Source organism: Aptenodytes forsteri, unplaced genomic scaffold (genome assembly GCF_000699145.1).
Source record: "Aptenodytes forsteri isolate BGI_AS27 unplaced genomic scaffold, ASM69914v1 Scaffold262, whole genome shotgun sequence".
Lineage (NCBI taxonomy): Eukaryota > Metazoa > Chordata > Aves > Sphenisciformes > Spheniscidae > Aptenodytes > Aptenodytes forsteri.
In genome coordinates, this window is record NW_008795710.1 from 694,335 (window position 1) to 704,791 (window position 10,457).

Below are 10,457 nucleotides of genomic sequence, written 5' to 3' on the forward strand. Positions count from 1 at the left end.
TACACCAGCCCCTGGGAGCCCTGCAGACCTGGAGAGGCGATGCAAGGGCAACAGGACAGGGCCGTGCTGGAAAGAGGTTTGCAGAAGAGAACGAGGCAGGACACTCAATGAATGTAGGTGAAGAATTTTGCATTCAAGCATGTGCAAACATCGTTTGCAATAGTACAGATGAAGTAACTCTGGACGTTGGCAGTAGTAGTTAACTGAAAGGTTGAGAAAGCCAGAAAATCCCTGCGCATAAGAGTTTACTGTGTGTAGTTATAATTATTTTGTACTTTATTTTTGCTTAAATAGTGTGTAGCATTGTTTTTTTGGGTGTTCAGAAACTAGAAAGGTTTCTGTAAAAGGAAATTATTTTTCCATCCATCCAGTTAGACTGATTTATATGGGTTTAATGTCATGAATGGTAAACATTTGTATGCATTGTACAGCTTGTTGGTTCTTCTATGCTTCACAAATGTCACAGAGAAAAAACTTTTTTGCTTAAGAATGAGTAAGCAGCTTTTCTTTGTAGAAATTCATGCAAATCCTTGGGAAGAGCACTATAAAAATGCTAGTTCTGTTAGACTACAGACGTCTGTGCTCCATTTAAAACACTCTTTATGGTCTGATTCACTTCTTTAGCAGGTTCTTAAGAGGTCTGCATATTAAGAAAAAGCAGCAGAACTTTAAAGATTTTTATAGAAACTAGAGCAGCAAAAAGCCTATTTTCTAAACCCCCTTTTCCTCAGGAATTGGAGAAAGAAGGTTCAAAATTTAGGTTAATTCTTCTTGCAGTTCCATCTAATCCTTCTTTTATTTCCCTCATATGGACAGCCTCTCTCCTTAAAAAAAAAAAACCACCAGAATTATATTGTTTAGTAATAGACTCTTTCCATGTGTGTGCACTTCCCTTCTGCCTTGTGAGCCATCCATGGCAAAACAGCTAAGACCAAAGAAAAATTCTTTACTTAAGAGCACAGAATACATTTGTTCTCTAAACTGTTAACTTCCAAATGGAAAATCTTGGGAGAAAGACCCTTGAAATAAAGGCATTTTTATTCTGCTAGTAATTAGCACATTTACGTATTAACAATACAGCACCAGTACTGTATATAGCATACTAAAACGTGCCTGCTTTTGGTGGGATTCTCAGGCTCCGCTCCTATGTATCACGACTCAAAATAAAACCACAGGGGAATTTTATCAGTTGCTTCAATGAAAACAGGTTTAGAGTAAAGCTGGGGCTTCTGAGACTCTTGTACTTTCTCTATAAGCAAAGTTTACTTGGAGCCCTTTTTTCTTAAATATGCTTTCATCACGTTAAATGACTTTATATCAGGGCAGAAACACTTTTTCATGTTTTGTCAGCATTAAAAAGGTGATCTTTTGTGTATCTCTTGTTCATGGCTTAATAACCCTGGTCCACAGAAAACACAGACAGAAGTTTACAGGCCCTCCCTTTTTAATGACTCTTTCTGCCATTTCAGTAGCATGACCCAGAGGGAGCCAATCAATTATACTTATGAGTGAGGTACAAATGACAGCCATAAATAATCATGAATTGCTAATGACCAGAATTCAGCAAGTGCAATTACCCACTTGCTCTCATTCTCTAGATTTGCTCACGTAGAGAACTATGCCTCCAGTGTGGCACCTTGGGCTGCTTCTGCTGTGAAGTTACATCGAAATGCTCTTGCCCTTCTCAAATGTGCTCTTCCTATGAGGCAAAGCCTATGTCTACGTACTTGTCTAGCACAGCAAATTACAAAAAAGTTCATTTTTTTTAATGAATGAGAACTTACTTTTTAAAAAGCTGTGTATTTCTAGATTTACGTTTAAAATACAGACTCCTGTAACAAGGGGTCCGTATGCAGGCAGGTGTCTAACTCACTGATGCCCTGAGTTGTTTCTCCTTTTATTGTTCTAGCACAACGTAATTGCAGTCAATAGGGGAGCTGCCATACTGATAACGTTTCATTTATATCATGTGATCACAAGTATAATACACAATGATAGTAAACACCATAAAAAGATTAATTTGTTTAGTTGGGGGTGTAATGTTACATGGATTTAAGCTGAATTGGAGTAACATACGAAACCAATTCTTGTACTGAATCAGGCCAAGAGTCCCTGTAGACCAGTCAGCTTTCTCCAACAGTGGCACACAGAGGGTGCTTTGAGAATGGTGTTAAGAGTAAGACATACTCGGAGGGAGCTTTCCCCTGCTATGCCCTTCTAGCACCTACAGCCCAAATAGTTGACAGTCTAGTAATATTTGAAACCATACCTCAATTAAAATCAGAGTAGTACAAGTTGGTGTATAGATCAGGCCTTAAAATAATATGAATGTTATTTTAGTAGCATATCAGACTACGCAAACGCAGAGCAAAAGACAGTGCCTCCTCTGGAGAGCCTGCTCCAAGCAAAAAGACAAAAGGAGTATTGTACAGATGAGAAGATGAAACACAAAGCAAGTTAGTGATCTACCCGAGGTCACATGAGAGCACACCACAGCTGAAACCGGAACACTGATCTCCAAGACACCATGTTTAAGACCACTCCAATTCACGACATTCCCGTTTCTGCAGTGTTGCTCATCATTTGTAGTTTTTGAGTCCATCCTCCCACTCCCTTCCCTTCTTCCACAAATGCCTCCGTGATGTAAGACAGGGAAAGAGGAATTGTGGATAGCTCTGAAGATCTCTGTGCTGAAGAGGGTTATTGAAGTTGCTGCCAAGAAAAGATGGAAAAAAACCCTCCCAGTGTTGCTATCTGGGAACCCAGCAGCAGTGACAGATTCAAGTGGGTTCGTTAATAAGAGGGCCTGCTCCTTCAGTAGCTACCTGGTATCTGCAGAGTAGGCTGTGTAATCTTGGGCCATCTGCCTCCAGAAGTAGAGCAGTGTTCTCAGCTGAGGAACACAAACCTCAGAAGGTGTCGTGTAGGTAGAAGTCCCACCACCACCTCACTCTACCCTTCCAGTCCATGCTGCTTGACCATGGCCTTAGAATTCTCATAGCGTGCTATTGATAAAAACACCTTCATTTTCCTTTTTTGCCTAAAATTGATGGCAGTTACACAGATACCGTCAGGTCAGGTACAAGAGCTTCTGTTGCACTCTGCAAGCAACTCCGCCAAATTTGAAAAGGCTTTCTTATCAGCTGCGATCTTGCAACATATGAATGCTCACTTTCTCTAAAATGATGCTGTAGGAGCTAATTCACTCAGTGTAAATGCACATGATCCATGAAAATGCATAAACCAAATACGGTTTTAGTCTGTGGTGTCTCAGTGTAAAGCCAGAAGTTTCAGCAATTAGAAATTAAATGAAAAAGTGCCCAGTTTCTGTCCAGTGGACAACGTGTCCAATCTCCTATAACATGTCCACGTCCAGAATTATCACTGGATTGACACAAGTAAGAAAACACTGCTGTGATGCTTACCATTTTTCTTTTAGATGGTGGCCTCTGGCTTTTTGCCTGAAGATATACTGTATTAATAGGAAGGCTTCCTTCAATAGTCACTGTTTAAAGTACCGAATATTGGAGTCTTGTTTAAAATGTATGTAAAATTTATATTATTTATTCCTTCACCTTCCTGTCAAATCCTTAACTGGCTACTGGGTTCAGGAGGGCTAGCTGGATCTGCTTACATTTACCCACTGAGTCTCTGAAAGGAACAATCCCAAAGTACGTGTAAACGTAGAGCTGTCCTGTCCTAGTGAAAGTGAAGCCTGACCTTTTGTTTCATTATTAATGAACACAACAAAACACATTTATTAAATCTGCACTTTTTCATTACTCCATATGTTTCCTTTTTCCCAGCCCATGTCTGACATGTGACAGTAAAGCACAGAGTGATTGTCCCTAGTGCCTTCTCCCTTGTGACTTCTTGCCACCTGCTTTATAGCATTAAACAGATGTATAAGTGTAAAGCATTACAAAACTCATCTTTTCAATCGGGTAGACCTTAAAAAAAAATTCCAAATAAAGCTACACTATGGTTAAGCATTTTATCTGCTCAATGTAAAGAAGAAAAGCACTGTAGATTTTGGGAAGATTATGAAGCAGTAAGATATTTCAGGTGCACAGTAAGTCAGATTATCCATTTATATCACAGGTGACCATTAGGGATTTTGTTTATTTCATATCACATCTTGTTTATGTTCCTTTAATGACCAAAATATTCCTCTAACATGCAATAAAGAGTATCTACCAGCGAAATCCTAACAGAGGCATTGCATTATTCATCGTCAAGTGAAGAGGAAAATTTCAATTGCCAGTTTCTGGTAAATGTCTAATTAAGAAAGGGGACTTCTGAGCTACAGACAGGCGCCACAATCATTAAAGGGCAGTTTTCTGAAGATTATGAGTCTCCAGTCTGTCAAGCAGAGTTTTTCTACAGCTGCACTAATTCAGCAGTAGAAAACCCTGTCTAGAACAAAGCCCTTGGAATTAACAGCTTGTTTAAGCAAACACATGCCTACTTTGAAGTAAGTGTGATAGGTTCACAACTGTTATTGAGGTCAAGTTTAATGGTAGTGAAGTGACAGAATATAACTTCAATGCTATTCTTAAATTTCAGCTGCAGCACAGTGTACATACAGAGTATTTGAAGCCATACAGTGTATTTCAAGTAGACCAGTTTATTATAATTGGCACAACCAGTTCGGTCTTAACATGGAAAACTACTGAAATGTAGACCAACTCATTCTCTGGCTGCCCAATTAAATTTGAGGGTGTGAAAAGCATATGTATAGAGGCAATTATTTTTGCTTCCCAAATCTTACAGTTTTGATTAGAAATTTTTTATGACCTTAATGTTTATTTTGGCAAGCTTCATTCTGGCCCTGATTTAGGATAACATCATTGCTCAGTAGGTTTAAGTCTAGTTAGACTGTTTCCTTGAATCAGGCTTACTTAATGACTGATTACTTTAGTCTAATTTTTGCAAGTCTAAACACGTGAATGGAATTCTAATGGCAAAGGGAACCGTATCAGTGATCAGCTCAGTGCAACTGGTTTGTGTGTGAGTTTTGCTGAAAGAATAGTCTCCTTGCAAGCGATGCTGCTGGAAGCTGCCAATGAAATACAGCCTCGGTTAGCTCCTCATCACTACCGTCGTCTTATTAGCACAGCAATTTGTATGCTGACCTTGGTGCTTATATAACCTTGGCCGCATTGTATCTTAGTCTAGCTTAAAAGACAAATCCAGCTTGCCCACTATTGTTTTTACAAATGCTGTCATTTTCGCTTGTCTCAGAGACGTGCCATGCCAAGAGCATGCGAAACGGGGCTTTCAAGTTACTAAAACACTAAAAGGTCATTACATCAACTGTTTTATTTATATATGAGCTTTAATTTGTGAAAGGTGCCAGCTCAACAATCACAGAGGCAGAACTCTTCTGACCTCGGATCATCTGAAGCAAGGGCAATGGCAACGTGAGCTTGTTTCCTGCCAGCCTTTCTATCTTTATTCTGGAGGGACAGCCTGGAGGAAGGGGTTAGTCTCCATACTCACTTATCACACGATTTCTCAGCTGGAAGTGCCAATTTTAATGGGTTGTTTTTATGATATCTTCCCACCATGAGAACTGGATGAACTCTATCATCTTGAATCCCAGGGAACAGCTTCGAGCATTGCCCATCCAGCTTAGAGTCATCTGTGATTTAAAACTCCCTGTTCTTATCCTTGGAAATATTAAGTGTCTATTTAGGATATGATTTCACTGTGTGCTTACCTCCCAAATTGTGTGTAAACATGTGCTTAGAGTGAAATAGGTACTCTAAGTTTCTTAAATTGAGGTCCTGATCTTTTTTTTCCTATTTTACAAACTTAAAAGCTCTACCTCAGATGACTCATTCTTCTGTAAGTTTCCTTCAATGGAGATTACTTTTTGGTCCCCCAGGAATTTTCCTACAAAGGCAAAAGCCCTTATTTCTGTTATTGTTTGTATAGGAGCTGATGACATTGAGAAAAGCAAACTGGAAAACTGGTCTAAAACACCCTCCCAATTTTCTGGTTTTCTTTCTTGCACCTTCTCCCTCCCTTTTCACAACCTTTAAAATCTTAAGAAAATTTCCATTTAACTGAAACCCAAAATCTAATAGCATATGATTACTTCATTTCATATGCTGCATGCAACTGGGAAGTAAACCTCAGGATGCATCTAAGATATTATATGCATCACGTTGCTGCCACAAGCATGCTTCTCGTCAGTGACACTGTTCTGCATCAAGATTTCAAGCTGCCAGTCCCCTTTGTATTTGTAATACAAAGCATTGATATGCACAGCTACAACTGACTTTAACGACGAGGTGTCTTAATTTGTTTTTTATTATGTGATTAAAGGTACAATAAGGTATGTGTTCAACAAGAGGGAAGACCATTGTTCTGCATCATTAAGCTCACAGCGGCCCAAAAAGAAATTGTAGGCAATGTGCCAAAGCCCTTAATGAACAGGATCCCTTTGAATTATCTATGGATGAGGAAGGGATAAAGCCTGAGCCCTGGTATATTTGATCCTCTTTGTGCTCTCTGTTATGAGGACTTACGGAGCCAGACGTACTGGACCTTCTGGAATTGTAATTTATTGAAGCATTAATTTCCCAGCCACGCTAAAGCTCTTGGCCTGATAGAGAAAGTGCAGTTATGTACTGTTATCAATTCTTGCACGTGTTTTCTGAATTCCTACATCTCAGAGTCACGAACTTTTAAAAAATAAGGCTAAGGGGATTTATTTGTAACAATACTCAGTATTTCCTAAAACCAAGTTATGCAAATTTTGTCTAACTTGGACTTTAAAAAAAGCTTCTCTTAGTTTTCTCAGAAATGGCAATGTCATCTTATCACATGATATTAGAGTTACATGGATGATACAAAATAAATCCACTGTAAGAGGTATTTGTTACTGCTAGAATATATTGAAACTTGTGTCTTTATATGCTGTTATTTTAAATGAAAATGATTCTTCATCTCCCTCACTGTTAAATTTTAAGTGATTGCTTTTATGTGGAGGTTACATGAGGATGCATTTTTATAGTTACAATGACATTTAATTATCTGGACGTACTCCCTAAGCTATAGAATTCCCTCCCACCTATCTTACGAAGCACAGAAATCAAAGTAGTACCCTGTTAAAATAATTTTGCACGATAATTTATATTCTGGAATAATCAGGGATTACAGTCTTAAATAATTCAGGTTTTACTATGTTAGAAATCCCAGTTTTATAGGATTACATGCACCTCTCACTTCTGTGGAAGCTGAGGGTATTCCAGCCATGTTTTCCCCAAAGGACTTCCAGGCTTAAAGTTAATCACGGGTGCTGTGCACTGTGCTCCACATTGCTGAAACAAGGTAGCAGCACTTTGCAGGTTGATTTCTAAATCCAAACTACTGCCGGAGATCTGCACCTGCAGCCAGCACCGGATAGCTTAGTCATCTCAGATATCAGCGGGGCTGTTCCTGTGACTGGTTTTAAGGACATGTATTTAAAGAATGTTGTCCTGCATCTGTTAGGAGATGTCAGTAACTTGCAAAGGTTCTCTGCTGCCTTCATTTCACAACAAAAAATGTGCAAGCTTCCTAAACAGTCAAAATATTCATAATTTGTTGCTGTCTCAGTTTGTTCTGGTTGTTGCACTTCTGAATGTGATTCACTGATAGTCCTCAAACCCAGGCTGCATGAAAACTTGGAGACCTTGGGGGATAAGTAACTGTTACCACAGCCGCTGCTTGATCTGAACGGAGGATTCGCACAAACAATACCTGGCACCAGGTCTGCTGTTGCCGGCAGCATCTGAAACTAGTTCTCAGTATAGAATAACGTCCGAGAAATCCGATCACCCTTCTCTAAAATTCTTCCCACCATCACATGCGTAGCAGCTTAGCAAGTGGAAGTGAGTTAGTATAAATAGAAATGACAGTAAACACGTCTTCCTATTTGCTCTCACAAGTTGTTTTTTTTTCCCCACAAAGCGTCAGTGTGCTTCGGGTGAGTGAGCAAGAATTAGATCAAAACAACGTGTTTAAAATTTAATCACTTCCCTACTAGCATAACATACAAACCACATATTTTATTCAGTTTGTTGTCCGTGACATCAGTATCTGGGATCAGATGCAGGTGGTAACGCAGCGAAGGCACAGGATTTCTTTCACTCCCATGCACCGCTGAGCAATTCCCTCTGCCGGCGAGCGCAGAACACGACAGCGCTGGGAAATGTCAACCGGCCCGACGCTCCTCTAACTGGGGGTAATTGTCACTTATTTTAAACCGCCTTAGGAACGGCAGAGGTGGTCAAGTACAGCTTGAAGGATCTGGGTAGTTTCTGTTTATCTGGAGTGTTTGTACAGACAACCCACTTCACGTTTTCAGAGGGTAGCCATAAGCTTTCTGCCTATGATTATTTCAAAAGAGATTAGTAGGAGTACGTCCCTAAACACCTGGCCATCACTTCGCATGGTTCCATCATGCTGTTTTGGTCCAAATCACATTTCAGATGTGACAGAGTAAGAAATTTCAGAGAGAGAGAGAATACAGACAGAAGGAAAAACAGAAACATAGGAAACAACTTTTTTGTAATAGATGTTAGTGTGTTACCGCATTTTTAGAAAACTTATCATATGCTTAATATGAGTAACTTTACACATAAAGATCTGTAGAGTAGTAGTTTTGATCTCCTGTCAATTCTAACTATCTGTTAGCTGGTATTTCTACACGCAGAGGTGCAAAAACTACAACAGCTAGACATAAATTTATACTGGCAGGAACAGGCACTTACAGACCGGACCGAGCACTGAATGAACGCATTGCACAGAAAGAAGCGTCTCTATGTACTTGTAAGCAGGTACAAAACCTTCCTTGCATGTCTTTCCTAACTTGTTCAAAGACTGTGCGACCAAGCTATGACCCTTGTCAAGAAATTTTGCTTAATGTGTGCTGGAGTCCTATTTTGTGGGGTAAAGTTTTCTAAAAAGTTTGATGTATAATAGCATGCATTTAAATATTTGACGTTTTGCAAGTGTGAACGGGAAGGTACGTCATAAAAACATAATCATTATCGTACACATATCAAATAAGGCAACCCCCCTCTCATTTCCACTTGTATAAGCAGTTTTTGATATTCCATTTTCCCTGTTATTAACAGTGGTCACAAGCCTAAAAGAGAACATTTGCTTTTAGAAATGAAATCTGATTCTTTACCTGACAGACTTCATACAGTAACTTGTACTGTTCTTCTTGCTTCTGTAGAGTGCACAAACTGCATCCCATGTTTAAATAAAGTGGCAGAAATAATCTTCCTTATTCACCAGAGCAGCCACAGAAATCTCTGATAACAAGCATGCATGCAGATATCCTTGAAACCCCTAGGTGGGTCGGCCAGACCGAAACAGTTCACAGTGGTATCGCACAGGGTGCTGCAGAGCAACGGTGCTCTTTTCTTTCGTGCTCTCCCTCCTTCCCTGGCAGTACACAGCACTCCCTCTGCCGCTCCGCTCCGGCTGTGGCACTGTGCTCCAATGCACACGCTATATACTGCTACTCATGCATATTAATCAGCTCTCATTGACTATTCATAACAGACAGTGATACAGAAGCTGTAATTGCCAGCTATGACAGCTGAAATTTCTCTAATTAACAGGCAAGTGCTTCAGTAGCAGGCATAATAAAAGACACTAACAATTTTGTAAACCATTTTGTAGCAATTACAAATAAACATGACTACATTTTACTATGGTCCCTCAGGATAATTCTTAACATATTTAAGCAGGCTAGAAGTACAGTTTAAATGTAAGTCACAATGAAATGAATGTAATGGTATAAAACTTGGTAGCGGCTCTGGCAAAGTTGAATACGCTTAGTAGCATTTATTTTTCTCTCATACCGTGGTGGCATCTGAGAGCCTCAGTTTTATAGCAGGAGATGACTGAACTAGGCATTTAACAAACACAACAGAGAAAGGCCATCTCTATCCCTGAAAGCCTATGTGCAGCCTTAGGACTTGGCTACAAAGCGAGAGAGATATATGTGAATGTATGTGGATTTAGGAAAAAAAAAAGAGTGCTTTGGATTAATATTTATAGATTAGCTTTAGATTAATATTTATACCAAGTGAAAAATGGCCATCTATGCTACTGACTCTCATTGTATTTGAAGAGTGTAAATGACAGGTTCGCATATTTTTTGCTATATTAAAAATATAAACTTTACCAGATTATAAAAAGATATACAATAAAATAAGTATGGCATTTATGACTGCTCAGTATTTGAGTGCCTAGATCCTGTGCCATAGATGTAAAGGATAAAACATCAGTGAACTGCCCAATGAACTAGAAAAGTACTCATGAGTTATAAGCTTTATGTCTATTTTCCAGCCTGTAGGAAACACTACCTTGTGTTATGAGGTTGGATTGACCATACTGTTTCCAGTTGTTTAAGTAATCAGAAAGTGTGCATTTTTATAATCCTTATT

The 10,457-nt window shown here is 39.2% G+C and overlaps 1 protein-coding gene across 1 annotated transcript in view; it reads right to left on the minus strand.

Annotated features, from left to right (window-relative positions):
- Positions 1-9,498, minus strand: part of PDZRN3 (PDZ domain containing ring finger 3) — a 34,183-nt gene extending 24,685 nt beyond the window's left edge. Inside the window, exon 1 of the mRNA XM_009283370.2 lies at positions 9,188-9,498. Coding sequence (XP_009281645.1) covers positions 9,188-9,256 — 69 coding nt within the window. The 5' untranslated portion in view covers positions 9,257-9,498. The remainder of the gene's footprint in view (positions 1-9,187) is intronic.
- Between the last annotated feature and the right edge of the window lie 959 nt (positions 9,499-10,457).